Source organism: Mustela erminea, chromosome 11 (genome assembly GCF_009829155.1).
Source record: "Mustela erminea isolate mMusErm1 chromosome 11, mMusErm1.Pri, whole genome shotgun sequence".
Lineage (NCBI taxonomy): Eukaryota > Metazoa > Chordata > Mammalia > Carnivora > Mustelidae > Mustela > Mustela erminea.
Window position 1 is genome coordinate 50,584,085 of NC_045624.1, and position 23,449 is coordinate 50,607,533.

The 23,449-nt window shown below is 41.0% G+C and overlaps 1 protein-coding gene across 2 annotated transcripts in view; it reads left to right on the forward strand.

The window, feature by feature from the left end:
- GSDME (gasdermin E) overlaps nucleotides 1-23,449 on the forward strand; it is a 74,795-nt gene that overhangs the window by 47,202 nt on the left and 4,144 nt on the right. For both annotated transcript variants that reach the window (XM_032304781.1, XM_032304783.1), the window contains 4 exons: nucleotides 2,072-2,314; nucleotides 4,229-4,356; nucleotides 6,122-6,317; nucleotides 22,989-23,062. In XM_032304781.1, coding sequence (XP_032160672.1) covers nucleotides 2,072-2,314; nucleotides 4,229-4,356; nucleotides 6,122-6,317; nucleotides 22,989-23,062 — 641 coding nt within the window. The remainder of the gene's footprint in view (nucleotides 1-2,071; nucleotides 2,315-4,228; nucleotides 4,357-6,121; nucleotides 6,318-22,988; nucleotides 23,063-23,449) is intronic.

Below are 23,449 nucleotides of genomic sequence, written 5' to 3' on the forward strand. Positions count from 1 at the left end.
CTGTCCCATCCTAGCAGCATAGCTAATGTGATCGTTTAAAAGTAAAACTTTGTGGCCATTTCACACACCTGCTTAAACACTTGTCTGAGGCTCTCTTTGTCACAAGAGAAAGCCTGCACTTCAGGTGTCTTGTGACCCAACCTCAGCATTTGTCCGGCCCTCCTCCTAACCTGCTTTGTTGGTGCCGTCTGGCCAGTTAAGCCCGTCTGGGGACACTCCTCTCGCTCTTTTCCTGGAGTTCCATGACTGCCTGCATGCCGCCTCTTTGCCTAACTAATTCCTACCGAAACATTAGGGAGTTCCTTAGACACTGCTACATCCAAGAAACCTTTTCTAGTTCTCTCTCTGGCTTCAGGGACCTACCTCCTCCTGCACCACCTGTTACCTCTGTCCCCACTCAAGATATACTTCTTGCCCAGGCCTGGACTGTATCCCTTCGTAGCACTGACTCCCAGCACAGTGCCCAACACTGAAAAGAATGAGGGTATTGGGGGGCGCCTGGGTGGCTCAGTGGGTTAAAGCCTCTGCCTTCGGTTCAGGTCATGATCCCAGGGTCCTGGGATCGAGCCCCACATCGGGCTTTCTGCTCAGCAGGGAGCCTGCTTTCTCCTCTCTCTCTGCCTGCCTTTCTGCCTACTTGTGATCTCGGTCAAATAAATAAATAAATCTTAAAAAAAAGAATGAGAGAACTGGTAGTGTCTCCCGGGGCCCATGCATATGTATGGGCAAGAGTGGTGCTGGTGCCAGAGATTCTGGAAATAGCAGTCGGCGGCCCTGGCCGGCTCTTGGCAGCATTTGAGACGATGTTAACAGTCACAGTGGCTGTCCTGGGGGAACTACTTTATTACCTGAGGGCTGGTTCACATTCATCTTTCTCAGAGCCTGGTGCAAAGGGCCAAGTGAGCCAGGCTGCTCTGGATGCCTGGTGAGTGTAGGTCATGAAGAGTGAATGATTGTTTCCGTCTTTAGATAGCTGTTTGATCTTTTATGTCATTTGTGGCCACAAGCAAATAAAAATATGTGCTAATCCTCATGCCTTCCACATTTTTATTCCGTAGCTTGTGCTGAAGTACACAAGTTATTAATTAAAAGCATAAAAAGAGCCCTAATTCACAAGTTCACTTACAGTTTTGGCTTATTAAGGATGTAATTATTACATAATAACTATTAACATAGTTGAGTTCTTAAATATGTAAATATGTAAGCAAATATTTATTTTAAAAAACCTTTTATTGTGGAAAATGTCATACATCTTCCAAAAGCAGAGATAATAATATGAACTCCCCTGTACTTGCCATCCAGCTTTAAGAACTGGGGTGATTCATGTCTCGTCTGTAACTTTACCACCTCACTCCACCCCACTCAATTATTTCAAAACAAATTGTAGGCATTATATTGTTCTGTCTTTAAATATTTCAGTGTATCCAAAGGTAAGGCTGTTTTAAGACTAGTTTTGCCTTCATATAGATTCATGCAGAATGTATTCATTTGTGTGTTTTTTTCACTCAACATGTTTGTAACTTTCATTCATACAATTGTGGAAGTCAAAAGTTCATTTTTTATTGTGTATTTACTAATGAGGAAAAGTTGACTTGAAAAATACAACCACATACCACTTACGTACTTATATTAACAACAATACTTTATTACCAGTTCAAATTTATTAATAGGATTTAATTTTTTTGTTACATATATGGTGAGTTGTGTAAGATCTTTTGTTAAAAAGAAAACCACAGGCCCCAAATGGTGTCCCTTTAAAATTTACTTAGTTGAATTTTTATTTAACAGTTTGTTCAAGTCAAGCTAAGAAAGTACTTCTGATGTCTGAAGGATTGCTTCCTGCCTTCTCAGAGAGGACACACTGGACAGCTTTGAAAACAATGATTTCTCCTGTAACTGTGGGAAGGGGCTGAGATTTCATCTAATAGCATAACGTGTAGGAAGTGGGTTTTGGGGCCAGAGTGCGTATGTTTCCCCGCCCCCTCTTCCCCTTAGGTAAAGCTGGGCCTGAGGTGTGCCAACAAGGCCCAGCTGACCCTGTGCCTGCCTGTCCTTTTCTCCCACATTACAGAATTCTGCCTTGTACAAGGGAAACACGGTGGCTTTGAGCTTGAGAGAAGTGGCTCAGTCTTCATGGACCCTCTGCCCTTTCAATTCTGCCTTGTACAAGGGAAACACGGTGGCTTTGAGCTTGAGAGAAGTGGCTCGGTCTTCATGGACCCTCTGCCCTTTCAAGAGTTTGCATTTGGGGACATGCCAGATGCTGCACAAGGACCGTCTGCCCTGGATTGGCCGTTGAGTGTTTTAAAACAAGGTATTGCCAGCAGAGTGGGGTGTACTGAGCTGATGGCTACTTGTACTGCAAGCGGTGACAGGGCCTTCAAGAGACTTACTGGAGAACAGAGAGGATAGTGCCTCCAGGTCAGCCCAGTCCACTCAGCAGGATGCCCCTCGGGGGGATCGTAGGCATCCTCAGGTCTTAGGTGCTGTGTTTTGAGGAAGGGATAGAAGATGGAGGACTAAGAGGGCATTTTCATTCATTTTAACCAAACTAGCCTTGCTATTAAAAATAGCTAGTCAGCAACAGAGAACACCCCACCATTTGCACCTGTTTCATTATTTTCCAGCCTTCACTGCCAGCACAGGCAAGGTTGTCGGCATTGTGAAATGCTCTCCTGGGGGCTCTTTCTGCACATGGTCTGAGCCCTGTGGTGCCTTGGCATCCGGGGGTGGGGGGCAGGTACCTGCCACTTGCCTGTGGCAGTTTTTATTCCTCTAGTGTGCTGTGTTTTAAAAAGTTGGCTTTTCTTGTGGTGGTATAGGCAAGGGCGGAGTGCAGGATATGGCAGAAGAGGAAATGGGCAGGGAAAAGGTGAAACAAATAATCAGGAAAGAGCTTGGCAAAAAGAGCCAGGAGCAGCTCAGAATATAGTCTGGCTGGGAGGGTAAGAAGATTCTTACCTGTGGGGCTTCGGTGAGTCCCAAACCAGAAGATGCTTCTGTTTCTGTAGCAGAAGTGCCAGTGTTGGAAGACATGGCAAGGAAGGCCATCTTAAGATGCAGCCTCCCCCCATCTTATGCAGGGCTGCAGGCCCCTCCTCTGCTTCCTTGAGGCTGATGATTAGGTCCGACTCCCAGTTGCTGCTTCAACACTGCCATGGGCTAGAACAGAGCAGAGCAGCCCCGCAGCCATGAACTGTGCTCCAGGGAAGTGATGAGACCATTCGTGGGCTCAGCTTCCTTATGATTTCCTTTCCCATCATCCACCCTGTCAGCTGGCCATTCTAGTCAGCCTGGGATGACGTGGGATGGCTGGGCCTGTGAAGCAGGAGTAGGATGCGGGGCAGCCTGGCCTTTGTGCTCTCAGACCCCAGCCCAACCCAGAAAGCTCTCATCTCTAGGCTGGGGTGGCAAAGACCCAGCTGTGTTCATAGGGAAGTTTTTGAATCTATCAGGGAATGATGGGACCTCTTCTGTCCACGGGGCCGACAGCTGTGCTGGAATTTGCCATCAGCAGAGGTGTGGTGCGTCGTGTATTAGTACGCATCCCTGCATGTAAAAGCTGTGGTTTATCAAATCTTGCTTGTAAAGCCCCACTGGGCTTAATTTACTAGAAGTGTTGCAGTGTCTTTAAAAAAAAAAAAAAAAAAAAGGATTTTAAGGAGAGAGCCTCAAGCATCCTGCAGATCCTGTGTGCCTGGTCCCCAGGATGGGTGAAGAATAAGAAGTGGGAAAAGTGAAATGGCTGTGTTTGCCATGAAAACAGGGTGCCAGAGTTGGAGAAGCAAGCATTAAATATTAAAGGATGAAATCTGCGTGTTATTAGAAGAAAGGACAAGGAAAATAATGGCTTTGGATTTGCTTGGCTGTGAAGCCCTGTAAAAGTACTGAAGGTTAGTAATTCCGCCTTGATAACCTGCTTCTATAGAGATCATGCTAAAGAGGAGTCTAAATAATTGATCAGACTTTTCTAGAAAATAGACTTAATGTTTAGGGAGGGAAGAGGGAAGTCTGAAGCAAATCTGGGTGGCCGTCTCTTTTCTGCCTCTTTTCATCCCCCTCCTTCTGGTTATTGAGAACACACCGGGCGGTAACTAGCTCAAGGTCCGGCTCAAGTTGCATGACTGGCCCCGCTCCTGGAAGTGTCTATGAGAACCGAGGACAGTGACTGCAGAAAGCCTGCTGTCCCTTGTTCCGTCATGAGGCTGGGTGCTCTCTGTTTTCACAGCCACTTTGCTCCTGGAGCAGAACTTCCGTCCCTTTGCAGAGCTGCCGGCACAGCAGCAGTCGGCGCTGAGCCACGTCCTCCAGGCCGTCCTGTCTGATGAAGAGCTACTCAGGGCCCTGGAGCAAGTGGTAAGAGCAGGGAGCTCGCAGGCTAGCGTTCCACCTAGGGTTGCAGAAGTGGACAGACTAGATCTCTTGGGATAAAGCCGTGAGCTGGGATAAGATTGTATATGAAATGTCCCCACCTCCTTTAAACCTTAAGCTGCTTCTTCTTTTTTTTTTTTTTTCTTATTCCCAGGTCCTTAGTGTTCTAACTGAAAAAAGGTGCCTGATGTAAGGTGCAAAGGGTAGATTGGTTCCCTAAGGGCTGTTGTAACAAGTTATTACAAACTCTGTGGCTTGGAACCACAGAAATTTATTCTGTTAGATATGGGTCTGGAGGCCAGAAGTCTGGAGCTGGGATGTCAGCAGGGCCTTTCTTCACCCACAGGCTCAGGTGGAAAACACTACCTTGCCTCTTCCAGCTTTGGTGGCCCCTGATGCTCCTTGGCTTATGGCCACACTGCTCCATGTCTCCCCATGCCTCTATCCTGTGTCAGTGTCCTCCCCTTTTTCCATTAAAGGACACTCACCATTGGATACGGGGCCCACTCCAGTCCAGGAGCATCTCGTGTTGAGATCCTTACCTTCATTATATCTTCAAAAACTCTTTCTCTTATTCCAAATAAGGTCATACTCTGGAGTTCTAGGTAAACGTATGTTTGAGGGGCCTCGATTCAACCCCACTACAAGGGGGCTATGTGGTAGAGTTCAATAAGTCAACCTACTCTACTTAGGATAGATTAAAAAGCAGGCCTTTGTATTTTTCTGTTTTGTAGCAGAAGGATTTTCTGGAGAGGTTGAGTTCCTTAACTATTAGTTGTACAAATGGTAAAGGACACACCAGCGGCCAACCTGCCAGACTTTGTGCTCCTTTGTTAAGAAGGCTGGGGCACTATTAAGATGACTTAGTTTTTTGTTTTGTTTTGTTAATCTGTTATTCAGAGTTTTTGAACTCTGATTTTCTGATTCAATGCTTACTGGTTTCAGGGGACCATTCATGCTATTTTTCCCTCTTGCAACTGGACTGTGGCAAAAGAGCTTAGCTACCAGTGATGGAATCTGCAGTTGTAGAAACAGTCCAGCCATCCAGGAGATCTGGGTGTTCTGGAGGATCTGGAGCTCGCAGGATGGTGTGCTAGCCCAAGAACACAGATGTTTCAAAAAGCCCACCGACTCATACTTCCTAACATAGCTCCTTACAAGAGGGAAATGTCAGATCAGTATCCTTTGGAAAGAACATCAGCTGCCCTGTCAGGTGCGGGAGCAAGCTGCCCAGGTGGGGCCGGTGGGCTTTTCTATGAATGCATCTGATGTGGAGGTTTCGATGGAAGCGAGCTCGCTAGGTGGTGCTGAGCTGGCTGAGGTGGCCCTCCCTGGCACGGCCACCCACCTCCCAGTGGCCCAGTGTGGATGACTGATGCTGCCTTGTGCCCGGCTGGGAATGTGGTTGGTGGTTGGTGTGCCCAGGTTTAAAGCTGGAGAACCATGATGGGACAATGCTTTTATGTACCCCTCCTTAGTTCTGCTTATAGTCACCTGTTCCTGACAGAACCTGCCTTGTCCTGAAAGGTTCTATCCATAGTTCCTGCATCCCTCCTCCCTTCTCTGTGAAAGAATAGTACTGGGAAAGCCTGTTTACTTATGAAAGATTAGTGATTTCAAAACAGAAAAGAATACAGGGCTTTCTTTACTTGGGAGATAGTGGAAGGGTAAGCAGCAGCTTGTCGTGGGGCAGAGGCTCAGCTTGGCCTTTGGCTTTACTAGATCTTTCTCTTTTCTCTTCCCCCTGCAGTGTGAGGATGTGGTCAGTGGCCTGTCATCCCCACTGGCAACACTGGGGGAGCTGAAGCCCCCACAGCAGCAGGACCTCACAGCTTTCCTATGCTTGGTCGGGTACAGAGTGCAGGGTGGGCGTCCAGGCCTGGAGGATGCAGTCAGCAACCAGAAGCTCTTTTCTACAGCCTACTTCTTGGTCAGTGCACTAGCAGGTATGGAAAAAGAAAGAAATGCTGTTGTTACTTTGAAATTGCTTTGCTTACTGGAAGATTTGGTACATGGAAGAATTGGTACATGCTGTTCCCTCCCTTTCAGCAGTACAGGGACGGTAAGTGGCAAGCTGAGGAAGCTTTTATGACTGCTGTGAAAAACCACAGACTTGTGTGACACCAGTCTCCTCTCATGTCTCTCTCCTCCTCTGGGGAGAGCTGTCTACCGGCACACATCCTCAGCGACACAGGAAAGCATCTCCTCAAACATAGCCTGTGGTTCACTCTTGGGCTTTGACACTGCTGCGTGGCCATGGCTTTCATCTGGCACCTGCTCTCTCCTCTACTGTTTTGGTACTTCTGATCCTCTTTGCAAACTTGTTGGCCACTTTGTGGACATTTGGGCAGGGAGAATGTGGAGAGCATCCTGATACACTAGGATGCTGGGCCCAATAGCAACACAACCCTCTACCCTGATCTTGAGATGGCTCTCCCAGGGGCACAGCCATGGAGTTATCACCTAGCAGTGGACCCTGCCCTGCCATTCCTCTACCACTGCCATCCAGGATTCCCCATGCCAGAGGGGTTGCGATATCAGAAGGTAGCCATTCTGTGTGGGCTTTCATTTCCTTCAAGGAAAGGCAAGACCTGCCTGGCCCATCAGCCTTGATCCTTGTCTCCACAACTTTGCTTCCTGGTGATATTATTTGAGGTACTGAGTTCAGGATGCATTTATGGTTCCTCCCCAGTGCGGGAGAAGAACAAAGGGCAAGGAGATCTTCAGTTTTTACAAAATTAGTCAGAGAGGATCCCTCTCTCAGGTTTAGATGCTCTCTATCTAAGTCATGGATAAAAGTTTTGGCTGGGACAGGACACAAGATAGAGGCCTGTGGAACATCACCAGAGAGCTTTTGCTCCTGAAGTTAACATCAGTGTTGTACTAGAGTTTTTAAATATAGTCATTCTATCAGGGGCTAATCTATTGGCCAGAGTGTTCCAGCATGTGGAGGGCATTTTCTTCACATTATTACTTATTGAAATATTTCTATCAATCGGCTAGTTCAGTGATATGAAATATGCAGCATGTGTCTGACATCATGAATGTATCACACTGAAACCTTGCACACAGGGAGCCGCTGGGAGTTGACTCATAACATGAGACTTATTTGCTGTTCCTGAGCTGGAAGCTTGGGGTTAGTGGAATCTTGAAGTGCAGCTGAAAATAGTCAATTTCTGAACCCACCATGCCCTCTTGCATCTCTTTGAACTGTTATCTCATTGACATGTCAGTCGCTGCGGAGGTCAGATCAGCTCTTTCATTGTAAAGCCCTTCCATTAGGGTTGCTCCTAATCCTCGGCCCTTCTGAGTTGCCCTTTTCTTTTTATGAAAACAGTCTTCTCTCTTTAGAACCTGGGGAAAATACTGGAATGGAAAATGGCCTCTCCTTGAGTCCTATCTGCAGATTTCTGAATAACACCAGTTACCAGCTTCACCATGTCTTTTAAAAATTGAGATAAAACTTACATCACATTAGTTTAAGGTGTACTATGATTCCATATTTGTATACATTGTAAAATGATCACAATATGTCTAGTTAATATCCATCACCATACATAGTTAAAATTTTTCTTATAGAATTTTTAACATTCTTAGTAACTTTCAAACACACAGTATAGTGTTGTAACTATAGACATCGTGTTGTACATTACATGCTCATGATTTACTATAGTGGCTGCACTAATTTACATTCCTACCAACAGTGCACAAGGATTCCCTTTTCTCCATATCCTCACCAACGCTTGTTATTTCTTGTCTTTTTGAAAAATAGCCATTCTAACGGGTGTGAGGTAGTATCTCACTGCAATTCTGATCTGCATTTCTCTGAAGATTAGTACCATTAAGTCATTAAGTGCCTTTTCATGCAGATCCTCTGCTTATTTAAATCAAATGGTTTGGATTTTTTTGTTTCATTTTATTTTGCTATTGAGTTACATGAGCCCTTTTATATTTTGGACATTAACACCTTCTCAGAATTATCTTTATAAATATTTTTTTCCCATTCAATAGGTTGCCATTTAATTTTTTGATTTCCTTTGCTGTGCAGAAGTTCTTTGGTTTGATGTAGTCCTACTTAATTTTGGTTTTGTTACCTTTGGTCTTAGTGATGATATTTTTGGATTTGACACCAAACGCAGTCTCAAGGAGCTTATTACCTTTGCTGTTTTCTTCTAGGATTTTTATGGTTTCAGGCTTATGTTCAAATCCTTGATCCATATCGAGTTAATTTTTTTGTATGGTGTATAATAGTGATTCAGTTTCTTTCTTTATGGCTTTGGATATGGCTGTTCAGTTTTCCCAGTGCCACTTACTGAAGAGACTATCCTCTCCCCATTGTGCATTTCTGGCTCTTTGTTGTAAATTAATGGTCCAAATGGGTTTAATTTCTGGGCTCTCTATTCTGTTCCATTGAGCTATATAGTCTGTTTTTATGCCAGTGTCATACTGTTTTCATTAGTACAGCTTTGTAATATAGTTTGAAATAAGATGATGTGATGCCTCCAGCTTTGATCTTCTTTCTCAAGATTGCCTTGGTTATTTGGGGTCTTTTGTGGTTCCATACATGTTTTAGAATTCCATACATGTTTTTCTATTTCTGTGAAAAATGCCATTGGAATTTTGATAAAGATTGCGTCTAATCTGTACATTGCTTTGGGTAGTATGGACATTAATATTACATTCATATTCTTCCAATTCACAAGCACAGACTATTTTTCCATTTATTTATATCTTCTTCAATTTCTTTCATCATTGTCCTGTAGTTTTCAGTGTAGAAGTCTTTTGCCTCCTTGATTAAATTTATTCCTAGTTATTTTATTTTTTTTGGATGTAATTACAAATGGAATTTTCTTAATTTCTTTTCTGATTATTAGTATATAGAAACAACAGTTTTGTATATTGATTTGTATTCTGTAACTTTTCTGAATTTATTCTAATAGTTTTTCTGGTGAAGTCTTTATTTTCTATGTATAGTACCATGTCATCTGTAAATAGTGACTGTCTTACTTCTTTCATTCCAGTTTTGATGTGATTTATTTCCTCTTCTAGCCTAATTGCTCTGGGTAGGATTTCTAATACAATATTGAATAAAAGTGGTGAGAGTGGGCATCCTTGTCTTGTTTCTGATCTTAGAGGAAAAGCTTTCTGCTTTTCACCATTAATGATGTTAGCTGTGGGCTTGTCATATATAGCCTTTTCATGTCGAGGTGCATGACCCCTATACTTTATTGACAACTTTTTTTTTGTTTTTTATCATAAATGGATGTTGAATTTTGTCAAATGCTTTTTCTGCATCTATTGAGATGATCATGATTCTTATCCTTCATTGTGTTACTGTGGTGTATCATGTTGATTGATTTGTGGAAGTTCAGCTATCCTTGCATTCCTGGAACTAATCCCATTTGATCATGGTGTATGAGCATTTTAATGTACCGCTAAAGTCAGTTTGTGAATATTTTGTTGAGGACTTTTGCATCTGTGTTCATCAGGGATATTGGTCTGTCAATTTTCTTGTGGCTTCCTTGTCTAGTTTTGTTGTCATGGTAATACTGGCCTTGAAAAGGAGATTCCAAGAATTTGAAAAGGATTAGCATTAGTTTTTCTTTAGATTTTATTTTTATTTAAGTAAGCTTTATGTCCAGTGTGAGACTTGAACGCATGACCCTGAGATCAAGAGTCACATGCTCACCAACTGAGCCAGCCGGGTGCCCCAGTTATTTTTTTCTTTTCTTTCCTTTTTTGGTGGGCAGCAAAGTAAGGTTTATTGAGTGACTTACTGAGTTGTAACAAAGTAATAGTATAATGCTCCCAAGGAGGGAGGGGACCCGAAGATGTTGCCCTAATTTTTCTTCAAATATTTCATAGCATTCACCCATGAAGCCATCTGGTTCTGGACTTTTGTTTGTTAGGAGGTTTTTCGTTACTGATTCAGTTTTTCTGTTTCTTCCTGATTTTGTCTTGGTCAGTTGTATGTTTGGAGGAATTCATCCATTTCTTCTAGCATGTCCAGTTTGTTGGTGTGTAGATGCTCATAGTAGTTTCTCAAGATCCTTTTATGTCTGTGTTATCAGTTGTAATTTCTCTTTCATTTCTGATTTTATTTACTTGAGTGTTCTATTTCTTGGTGAGTATAGCTAAAGGTTTATCAATTTTATCTTTTCAAAGAACCAGCTCTTAATTGTATTGGTCTTTCTAGTCTCTATTTCATTTATTTCCACTATGATCTTTTGTTACTTCCTTTTACTAAGTTTGGGCTAAGTTTATTATTCCCTTCCTAGTTCTTTCAGGTATAAAGTTAGATGTATATTTGAGATTTTTCTTGTTTCTTAAGGGAAATTATTGCCATGAACTTCCCTCTTGAATTGCCTTTACTGCATCTAATGAGTTTCAGTATATTATATTTCCATTTTCATTTGTCCCTAGGTACCTTTTGAATTCTCCTTTGACTTCTAATTTAAATAATTTCACTTCTAATTGTTGATGTCTATACATTTGTGACTTTTCCAGTTTCTTCTGTTAATTGGTTTTAGTTTTATACTGCTGAAATCACACTGAGCATTTTTCCAATCACAGTCTTCTTAAATTTATTAAGACTTGTTTTGTGGCATAACATGTGATCTAACCGAGGGAATATTCTGTATATATCTGTTAAGTCCATCTTAATGTGTTAAGGCTGAGCGTTCCCTGATGATAATTTGTCTGGATGATCTATCTCTGATAAGTGGGGTATGATGTCTCTACTATTATTATATTGCTGTGTATTTCTCTCCTCAGTCTGTTAATGTTTACTTTATATATTTAGGTGCTCCTGTGTTGAATGCATAAATGTGTTATATTTTCTTGTTATACTGACCCATTTCTCATTATATAATGTCCTTCTTTATCTTATTACAGTCTTTGTTTTAAGGTCTATTTTGTTTAAATTTAGCTATGCCCCCTTTCTTTTGGTTTCCATTTAGATGGAATACCTTTTACCAACTTTCAGTCCTGTCTTGACATCTTAAGTGAGTCTCTTGTAGGCAGCATATAGATGGATCTTTAAGTATTTTTCCCATTTAGCCACTCTATGTTTTTTGACTGGAGAATTTAGTCCATATATATTTATATTTATAAATTTATATTAATTTAATAATAGGTATATACTTATTGCTATTAAAAATTATTGGGCACCTGGGTGGCTCAGTGGATTAAAGCCTCTGCCTTCGGCTCAGGTCATGATCCCAGGGTCCTGGGATTAAGTCCTGCATCGGGCTCTCTGCTCAGCAGGGATCCTGCTTCTCCATCTCTTTCTGCCTGCCTCTCTGCCTACTTGTGATCTCTATCTGTCAAATAAATAAATAAAATCTTTAAAAAAAATTATTTTGCAGCTGTTTTGTAGTTTTTTGTTCCTTCTCTTGCTCTCTTCTTTTGATGATTTTCTATAGTTGTATGCTTACATTCTGTTCTCTATCTACTATAGGTTGTTGCTTTGCAGTTACCATGGATGCTTATATATAAAAACCTATTTTTATAAGTAATTTTTTAAAAGATTTTATTTGAGAGCAAGCGAGCAAGCACGAGCTGAGGGGAGGACAAAGGAAGAGAGAGGGAGAATCAGATTGCCCACTGAACAGGGAGCACAAGGTGGGGTTCAATCCCAGAACCCTGGGATCATGACCTGAGCCAAAGGCAGATGCTTAAACAACTAAGCCACCCAGGCACCCTTATACCCCTATAATAGTCTATTTTAAGTTGGTAACAACTAAAGTTTGAATGCATTCTAAAAGCCCTACAGTCTTACTACCTCCTCCACCACATTTTAAGGTTTTGATGTCACAATTTATACCTTTATATCTTGTGTATGCCTTAACAAATTATTGTATAGTATTTTTACTACTATTTAGAATTACACATTTTTTCTTTTATTAACTTTAAAATTTTAATTCCAGTATAGTTAACATACAGCATTATGTTAGTTTCAGGTATCCAATATAGTGATCCAACAATTCTATACATATTACTCAGTGCTCATCATAAATGTATTTAATACCCATCATCTATTTCACCCATCCCCCCATCCACCTCCCCTCTGGTAACCATCAGTTTGTTCTCTATGTTGAGAGTCTGTTTCTTGTGTTTTTTTTTTTTGTTGTTGTTGTTGTTCATTTGTTTTGTTTCTTAATTTCCACATGAGTGAAATTTTATGGTATTTGTTTTTCTCTGATAGACTTGTTTCACCTAGCATTATACTCCCTAGCAACATCCATGTACTCGTGCATGGCAAGATTTCATTCCTTTTTATGGCTAAGTAATATTCCATTGTGTGTGTATATGTGTGTGTGTATACATATCTCACATCTTCTCCATTCATCTATCCATGGACACTTGGCTGCTTCTGTAACTTGGCTATTGTAAATAATGCTGCAATAAATATAGGTATGCATGTACCCCTCTGAATTACTGCTTTTGTATTCTTTTTTTTTTTTTTAAAGATTTTATTTATTTATTTGACAGGCAGAGATTACAAGTAGGCAGAGAGGCAGGCAGAGAGAGAGAGGAGGAAGCAGACTCCCTGCTGAGCAGAGAGCCCGATGCAGGGCTCGATCCCAGGACCCTGGGATCATGACCTGAGCCGAAGGCAGAGGCTTTAACCCACTGAGCCACCCAGGCACCCCAATGTATTCTTTAGGTAAATACCTGTAGCGCAATTCCTGGATGTTAGGGTAATTCTATTTTTATTTATTTATTTTATTTTATTATTTTTTAAAGATTTTATTTATTTATTTGACAGACAGAGATCACAAGCAGGCAGAGAGGCAGGCAGAGAGAGAGAGAGAGAGAGAGAGAGAAGGAAGCAGGCTCCCGGCTGAGCAGAGAGCCCGATGCGGGGCTCGATCCCAGGACCCTGAGATCATGACCTGAGCCGAAGGCAGCGGCTTAACCCAATGAGCCACCCAGGTGCCCCAGGGTAATTCTATTTTTAACTTTTTCCACACAGTGGCTGTACTGGTTTGCATTGCCAATAACAGTGCAGGAGGGTTCCGTTTTCTCCACATCCTTGCCAACACCCGTTGCTTCTTGTGTTGTTGATTTCAGCTGTTTTGACAGTTGTGAGGTGATATCTCTTTGTAGGTTTGATGTGCATTTACCTGATGATGAGCATCTTTTCATGTGTCTGTTGGTATCTTTATGTCTTCTGTGGAGGAATGTCTATTCATGTCTTCTCATTTTTTTTTTTTTAAGATTTTATTTATTTATTTGACAGACAGAGATCACAAGTAGGCAGAGAGGCAGGCAGAGAGAGAGAGGAGGAAGCAGCCTCCTTGCTGAGCAGAGAGCCCGATGCGGGGCTCCATCCCAGGACTCTGGGATCATGACCTGAGCTAAAGGCAGAGGTTTTAACCCACTGAGCCACCCAGGCACCCCGTCTTCTCATAAAAAATGAGATTAATTGGATTGTTTTTTGGATGTTGAGATATAGTTCTGTATAAGTTTTGAATACTAACCCTTTATTAGAGAGGACAAATATCTTCTCCATTGCTGCCTTTTTGTTTCCTTGCCTCAGAAGACATACCTAGAAAATAGTTGCTGTGCTCTTTTCTAGGATTTTCATGGTTTCCTGACTTATATTTAGCTTTTTAATCCATTTCGAGTGGTCCAGTTTCATTCTTTTGCATGTTGTTGCCCAGTTTTCCCAACACCATTTGTTGAAGAGATTGTCTTTTTCCCGTCGGATATTCTTTCCTGCTTTGTTGAGATTAACTGACCATATAATTGTGGGCTTATTTCTGGGTCTTCTCTTTTGGTCCAATGATCTATATGTCTGTTTTTGTGCCAGGATCATCCTGTTTTGATTACTGCAGCTTTACAATATAATGAATTTTATATATATGTAATATAATGAATAATAATGAATATAATATAAAGAATTAATATCCAGAATTGTGATGCTTCCAGCTTTGCTTTGGTTTTTCAAGACTGCCTTGGCTATAAGGAGTCTTTTGTGGTTCCACACAAATTTTAGGATTATTTGTTCTAGTTCTGTAAAAAGTGCTGTTGGAATTTTGATAGAGATAGCATTAAATATGTAGAATTGCTTTGGGTTGTGTAGATATATTAACAATATTTGTTTCTCCAATACAAGCACACAAAATCTGTTCCTTTATATTGTCCTCAATTTTTTCATCAATATTTTATAGTTCTTAGAGTACAATCTTTTATCTTTTTGTTTACGTTTATTCCTAAGTATCTTATTATTTTTGGTGTAACAGTAAATGGGACTGTTTCCTTAATTTTTCTATCTGCTGCTTCATTATCGGTATATAGAAATGCAACAGGGGTGCCTGGATGGCTCAGTTGGTTAAGTGTCTGTCTTTGGCTCAGGTCATGATCCCAAGGTCGTGGGATTGAGCCCTGCATCAGGCTCCCTGCTCAGTGGGGAGCCTGCTTCTCCCTCTCCTGTCACTCCCCCTGCTATCAAATAAATAAAATCTTAAAAAAAAAAAAAGGAAAGAAACGCAATGGGTATCTATAGATTGATTTTGTATCCTGCTACTTTACTGAATTTGTTTATCCATTTTAGCAGTTTTTCTATATATATAGTATGTCATCCACAAAGAGTGAAAGTTTGCCTTCTTCCTTGCCAATTTGAATGCCTTTCATTTATGTTGTTGTTGTTGTCTGATTGCTGTGGCTAGGATTTCCAGTACTATGTTGAGTAAAAGTGCCAAGAGTGGACATCATTGTCTTATTCCTAACCTTAGGGGAAAGGCTCTCAGTTTGTCCCCACTGAGGATGATGTTAGCTGTGGGTTTTTTATAAATGGCCTATATTATGTTGTACTATGTTCCTTTATACCTACTTTATTGAGGGTTTTTGCCATGAATGGATGTTATACTTTGTCAAATGCTTTTTTCAGTGTCTATTGGAAATTATCATATGGTTCTTATCTTTGATCTTATTGATGTGATGTGTCATGTGATTGATTTACAAATATTGAATCACCCTTGCAATCCAGGAATAAATTCTTGGTCATGGTGAATGATTTTTTAAATGTATTATCGGATTCTGTTTGCTGGTATTTTGTCGAGGATATTCGCATTATGTTCATCAGAGATCTCGGCCTGTAGTTCTTGTTTTTTTGTGGTGTCTTTAATTTTGGTATCAGGCTAATACTGGTCTCATAGAATGAATTTGGAAGTTTTCCTTCCTTTCCTAGTTTTTGGAATAGTTTAAGAAGAATAGATAAAACTCTTCTTTAAATGTTTGGTATAATTTGCTTATGAAACTATCTGGTCTTGGAGTTTTGTTGGGAATTTTTAATTGTTTTTTTTTTTTTTTAAAGATTTTTATTTATTTATTTGACAGAGAGAGATCACAGTAGACAGAGAGGCAGGCAGAGAGAGAGAGAGGGAAGCAGGCTCCCTGCTGAGCAGAGAGCCCGATGCGGGACTCGATCCCAGGACCCTGAGATCATGACCTGAGCCGAAGGCAGCGGCTTAACCCACTGAGCCACCCAGGCACCCTTTGTTGGGAATTTTTAAATTATTGATTCAATTTTGTTGCTGGTAATTTCAAATTTTCTATTTCTTCCTGCTTCAGTTTTGGTCGGTTATGTTTCTAGGAATTTATCCATTTCTTCTAGGTTGTTCAGTTTGTTGGCATATAGTTTTTCATAATATTCTCTTACAGTTATATTTCTGTGGTGTTTATTTCTAATCTCTCTTTTGTGATTTTATTTATTTGGGTCCTTTCATTTTTTTCTCCATAAGTCTGGCTGGTGACTTATCAATTTTATTGATTTTTTTTTTTTTTTCCAAAGAACTAGCTCCTTGTTTCATTGAGCTTTTCTATTTTTTCATTTCTATATCATTTATTTCTGCTCTAATCTTTATTACTTTCTTCCTTCTGCTGACTTTAGGTTTTGTTTGTTCTTTTTCTAGCTCCTTTAGGTGTAAGATTAGGTTGTTTGACATTTTTCTTCTTGAGGTAGGCCTGTTTTCCTACATATTTTCCTCTTAGGAGCGCTTTTGCTGCATCAAAGTTTTTAGGGACTATTACGTTTTCAGTTTCATTTGTTTCCAACCAAGTACTTATTTCTTTTCCTGGTTGACCCATTGATGATTTAGTAGAATGTTATTTAACCTCCTTGTATTTGTGGTCTTTCCAGATGTTTTTCTTGTTGACTTCTAATTTCATAATGTTGTAGTCAGAAAAGATGCATGGTGTGAATTTGATCTTTTTAAATTTGTTTCAAAGGTTTGTTCTGTGGCCTAATACATGATCTGTTCTGGAGAATGTTCAATGTGCACTTGAAGAGAATACACTTTCTTTAGGAGGGTATATTCTGAATATATGTTAAATCCATCGGGTCCATTGTGTCTCTCAAAGCCACTGTTTTTTGTTGTTGTTGTTGTTGATTTTCTGTTTGGATGATCTGTCCTTTGATGTGTGGGGATTAAAGTCCCCTACTATTATTATAGATTATTTCCCTATTTTGTTGTTACTGTTTTATGTATTTGAGTGTCCCCATGTTGACTGCATAAGTATTTCCAATTGTTATATCTTCTTGTTGTATCATTTCTTTTATTATTACATAGTGGTCTTCTGTCTATTGTTATAGCTTTTGTTTTAAAGTCTTCTGTCCAACATAAGTGTTGCAACTCCAGCTTTCTTTTGACATCCATTTGCATGATCAATGTTTCTCTATCCCCTCAGTTTCACTTGGTAGGTGTTTTTATGTCTAAAATGACTCTTCTTGTAGGCAGCATATAGATGGGTCTTTTTTTAATCTGTCATTTTATAAAGTCTTTTGCTTGGAAAATGTAGTCCTTTTTTCATTCCAAGGTATGTATTTGTCTTTTTCTAAAGACCGGTAGGGCAGAGAGGGAGAGAATCTTAAGCAGGTTCCACACCCAGCACTGAGCCTGATTTGGGCCTTGATGTCAGGACCCTGAGGTCATGACCTGAACCAAAATCAAGAACTGAATGCTTATGGAGTACCTGGGTGGCTCAGTCGTTAAGTGTCTGCCCTCAGCTCAGGTCGTGATCCCAGGGTCCTGGGATCAAGCCCCGCATCGGGCTCTCTGCTCAATAGGAAGCCTGCTTCTCCCTCTCCCACTCCCCCTGCTTGTGTTCCCTCTCTCACTGAATCTCTCTCTGTCAAATAAATAAATAAAATCTTAAAAAAAAAAAAAAGCCACTTAACTGAACTACCCAGGTGCAAACCTCATTCCAAAATATTATTGTTAGACATGTACTTATTGCCATATATATGTATATATGTATTTATGTATATATAAATGCATATGTAAATGTAATCATATAGGTATATATGTGTTTATGTATACGTGTGTATATATTTATATATTTTAACTTGCTGTGCAGTTTCTGGACATTTTCTCTGATCCTCTCATCTTTTATGATTTGCTGATTTTCATTAGTGATATATTTGGATTTTTAAAAAATTCTTTGCATATTCATTAGTGGTTTTTGATTTGTGGCATAACATCTTCTGCATAGTCTATATTAAATTGATGGTTGTTTATGTTTGAACCCAGTCTTTATTCCTCCTATCCCCGTGTTTTAGGTATATGGTGTCATATTTTACATCCTTTATTTTGTGAGTTCCTTGACTGATTTTTTTAAAGATTATATTTATTTATTCATGAGGGACAGAGAGAGGCAGAGTGAGAAGCAGACTCCCTAAGGAACAAGGAGCCCAATGTGGGATTTGATCCCAGGACCCCAGGATCAGGACCTGAGCCAAAGGCAGGTGCTTAATTAATCATCTGAGCCATCCAGGCACTAAGCCTTGACTGATTTTTCACAAAAATATTCAATTTTAGTGCTTTTTGTGTTTTCTACCTTCATACTATAATTTTTGGTCTTTCCTTTCCACTTAGAGTTCCCTTTAATATTTCTTGCAGGCTTTAGTCGTTGTGAGCTCTTTATAGTTTTTGTTTGGGAAACTCCTTCTACTCTGAATATTAGCCTTGGTAGACAGAGTATTCTTGGATGCCATTTTTCCCATTCAGTACTTTGAATATATCATGGTGTACTTCTTTCTGGCTTGGAAAGTTTATGCTGAAAAATCCACTGACAGCTAATTTATGAGGTTTTCTTTGTATATGACACTCTTCCTTGTCTTACCACTTTTAATACATTTTCACTATCACTGTGTTTTTCTTTTTAAATTACAATATGTCTTTGTGTAAATCTGCTTTTTTGGGGTTTCTCTGTGCCTCCTAGATATGTTACCTTCCCTGGTTTAGGAAAGTTTCCAGCTATTTCTTCAAATAAATTCTCTGCCCCCTTGTCTCTTTCTTCAGATTCAAAAATACGAACATTATATTTGATGGAGTCACTGAGTTCCCTATGTCTGTTCTTATTTTGCAGGATTCTTTTTTTCCCCCCTATTTTGTTCAACTTGATTACTCTGTCTTCTAGGTCATTAATTCCTGTACTTCTAGCCTGCTGTGTATTCCATAAAGCACATTTCTCACCTTATTGGGCTCTTTATCTCTGCTATGTTATTCCTTCTGTGTTAATGGTCTCACTGATGTGCTTCACTCTTTTCTCAAGTCCAGTGCATATTCCTTTGATCACTGCTTTAAATTCTTTATTAGGCATGCTATTATATCTGTTTCACTTTGATCTCTGGCCATGGCCATGTCTTGTTTTTTCATTTTGGACAGATTCTCTGTTTCTGTGTCAGTAAAGTTAGTTCTGTCTCCTATAGCTGAGGGTAATGATTTTATGAAGAAGAGGTCCTACATATAGTTGCTACAGTATTTTGTGTCCTGTTTCCCATGACCCAGCACTTCTGGGAGTGTCTCCAATGTGTCCTGGTGTCTTTATCCTTCAGACTAGTCATTTGCCTGTTGTGGGCAGGGTTTGGTCTCTGGTTTGTATGTGGCACATTTTACCTAGGTGTGCTCTTGTTTGCATATAATGAGATCTCTCACTACTGCCATGGGAACTGGGGCCTCCAAACTTGCAGATCAGGAGATGCAGTGTTGGCAGGAGTTTGGGGCAGTCTTCTTGGGGAGGGGCCTACTCTCCTGAGACTGAGGCAAGCATGAATGGAAAGGGCAATTCTTCCAGACCACAGGGCTTGGTGTAAGTGAATTAAGACCAAGTGTTTGCATTGTGTCGGCTCCCACAGATGGCCAGTTTCTATACTCTTGGAGGGGGTCTCTCCATGAACCCTGTCTCTCTGATGAGCAAGCAACCTCTCCACTATGTGCTCTAGGTACTCTTCACATTCCTGTCTCCAGGCTCTATGTTCACAGGCTGTTTGCAGCTGCCCTTGGAGAGAAGACAGGCAATGTCCTCCAAGCTCTCCTAGAGCCAAGCATGGTAACCTTTAAAACTCCCGGCTTTCAGCACCACTGGTTGCATGGTGTCACAAAATATGAGCCCTTCTGCTTTCCAAGCCAATTGTTATGGGGATTTGTTTTCCCTGTGCGTTCTCCTGTATGCTAGTATATCTTTTGCCCTTCTCTGTGACCATGGCTCCCTTCACACTGCTTTTGCCATATCCATTTCTCTCCCAAGCCACATCTCTGTTCTTTCTACCTTGATTGCTGTGGCCTCTTCTCTACCTTTATTTGTGGAGTTTTTTCTGCCAGTCTTCAGATAGATTTCTGAGGAATTTAGGATGATATGATAGTTACCTAATTATATTTGTGGAATGAGGCAAACCTTGGGTCCTCCTATTCAGCTGCGATCTTCCCCTCCTTCTACAAGTAGGCCTCTATCACAGAAAGACTAGAGGGGTAGTAGTCAGTCAAGAACTGTCTCTCCATTTGTTACAGTCCCATAGGGCCCAGGCTCTCAAGCCTGCTAGCCACCAGAGCCAAGTGATCAAGAGGTATTCACTGGCTGGCAGCCATAAAAACTAGAGCATCAGACTTGTGTAATAGCATCCCTCCAGGAGATACTGTTCCTTTGGAGTGTGGCAGAGGAAGGATACAAATATGGTAAGCACTGGCCGCCATCCTCACAGTGTACTCCAGCAGGCTCCTTGATCTTTTGAGAGGTCTGCCCTCCAGATTGCTGCTTTAAGATAACAAATCTCTTTCTCAGAGAGTCTGGACACCTTTCAAAGGGCTGACTTTTTGCAGATAGGTTCATGGGCAAGACATTTAAGAACCATTTCTCAGCTTGTTACAGCCTTGTGGATCTCAAGAACATGAGCTCCATTGGCTTTCAAAGCTAGATATCTGGGGAGCTGGTCTCTCCAGTGCCTGTCTTAAAAATGTGGGGTTCAAACTCTTTGCTCTTCAGAGAGAAGCTTTTTAGTTCCCTTCCTATTGTGGGTCACTGTGCCCAGGGTGGGGTTTATGGTGAGATTGTGTCTCAGCCTTTCCTACTTGCTTAGATGTCAGTTTTATTTGCCAGATGTGTAGAAGGTGCTCTGGTAGTTTTGTTTTCCAAGGCAATTGCTCTGTATGTAGCTGGAAGTGAATTCAGGATCTTCCAACATTTCCACTTTGAACCGGCCTCTTCATGCTTAACTTGTTTAAAGCAGTTCAACCCCAGCATCTTGCCTGTCTCTTGAACACTTTCTCAACACCACCTCAACCACTTGGTGACCTTAAGCACGAACTCCCTTGGTGTCACTTGTAAAACAGAGTCATAATATGGAAGGGTGTTGAGGTAGGAGAAAATAATTATCTGTGCCTGCAGGAAATTAATGTAGTAAAATTAGTTGGTAATCCCTATAAAGCAGATGCTGTTACTTCATCTTTGTGGCCCTAGCACCATACTCAAAATAGTGAATGACCATCTGCATAACGTGGAACTAACGTATTTCCAAGAATAAGGGTGGGGGTGGTGGGGGGGAGTAGATGATGATTATTACGTGGAACTCAGGAGCCACCTGAAAAGTGAGGGAATGGAAGCATGAACAATGGGGGTGATGTGTGACAGTGGTTCAGCTAGGACTTCATGTCCCAGGTGACTTTGTCATTGCTCTTCCAGTGCTGTGATCCTTCCACCAGGGGACACGTCCCAGCTTCATATTCCTGACTGGGGATAAGGGCCTCCTTGATAATTTGTTGACTGTGGACCTTTTCTGTGGGCAAATGCACACACACACACAATATTTAAATGAAATTTTAGGGGATTCTCAAGCAGGATCATTCCCTGGAGCTGCCCCATCCTCCTAGCAGCCTTCCTTCCTTGGGAATAGGCTATGTTGCATTGTACTCTGCTGGATCAGTACCTCAGTGGCATGCTTTTTATAAAAGACAGGTTCTTGAGTGGTTCCTGGGCCAGATGATATAGCAGGTGACACTCTCCTCTTTTGCCTTCTCAGTTCAAAGGTTATACCCTGAGGGATTTGGTTCTTTTGGAAACTGCATCTGTTTTATCCTGGTTGGTATTTAAAATCTATTTTGAATAACACTGACTTGGATTCCCTTTCCCTGAGACTTGGCAGGGCCCTTCTGGTGCAGCTCTCCACCAACTACTTCTGTCACTGGTGTCCCTTATGTTGAACTAGTGGTGGGCTGGGGGGTTCTGCAGTGCTACTCCTTAGTCCACCCACATTGCATTCTTCTCCCCAAAATGACTAATGACCCAAGTGGAAACCTTTATATTTTACCCTGTTCTCTGACATCTGCAAAAACCAAACTGTGGTTGGTCAAAGGAGGAAACATGCTCATAGAGGTATACTCAAAGTCACACCCCAAATTCGTAGCAGCAATCGAACGCAGCTCTTGTCACCAAATCCTAGCTTATATATATTTTATATATATATATATTTTTTAATTCAGCTAGATTCAGTTTAGATGATCCCAGTTTTGTTGGCAACATCCAAAGCTTCATAGTCAGGAGCCAATTGAACATATGCCACCTTCTTTCCCTGGGGTCTGATCAGGGTTTTGCCCTTAGTCATGTCAACGTCAAAGAGCTTCACAGCCTGCTTGATCGGGTGCTTGTTGGCCTTGATATCCACAGTGAACATAAGTATGTTGTCTTCTGTTTTTTTCATGGCTGACTTGGTAATCAGGGGAACTTGATGATGGCATAGTGGTAAAGCTCGTTTCTCCTGGGGTGCACTCTTTTGAAGATATTTGGGCTGTCAAAAAGTAGATGACATGTGGAGTTGCCTGAGTGGCTCAGTCAGGTGTCTGGGTTCAAGTCCTATGTCAGGCTCCCTGCTTAGCAGGGAGTCTGCTTCTCCCTCTCTCTCTCCCTCTCAAATGAATAAATAAAATCTTAAAAAAAAAAAAAAGATGTATTTCAGCACTGCTTTCTTGGCCTTCAAAGCCTTTGCTTTGACTTTGGGAGGGGCAGGGGCTTCCTTCTTTCCTTTGTGAAAAGATAGGTTCTACTTTTCAATATGATTTCCTTTTTCTAGAGTCTGTACAGTTCTTGATTGGCAAACTGAAATGTCAAGGACTATCCTCTAGTGAACACAGAGCTCGTTACTTTATTCCAACATCTATTTTCTAAAAGGCCTTTGCTGCCTGTTTAGCACCATTCATTCATTATTCAGTGATTACTGAGCATGTCCTCTGCTGGGAAAGCACTAAAGTATAAATTAGATACAATTCAGGGGCTGATCTGTTCCCATGGATTTTTTGGTTTTGTTTTTTTGGACACTGACTGATTTTTGTCTCCTGCAGAAATGCCAGATAATGCAGCAGCTCTGCTGGGTGCTTGCTGTAAACTCCAGATTATTCCTTCGCTGTGTCACTTGGTAAGGAACCTTTCAGTGGGGATGGGTACTAACAACTGATAAAACACCTTTAGGATTTTTCATCTACAGTAGCCCCTCAAAATGGGTTAAACCAAGTGTTATTACTAACCTGACTTTTTTTTATACACCATCCACATCACACCAGACATCCTACCCTATAGGAAGACTGAAGCTGAGAGAAAAGCATTTGTACAAAGATCTTGCTTGCAGAGCTCTCTCATTAGATTCTAAATCTCAAGCTTTTCCCACTGTTTGGAGACCGAATTTTGGCTAAGGTTTGGTTGCAACTTTGCAGGGAAGGGGCCTGACACCCTGTTAGTTGCAATGGCAGTGCTAGGGCTAGACTGATTTGATTCAGCTCTGCTTTATGTTCTAAAGAAATTTCAT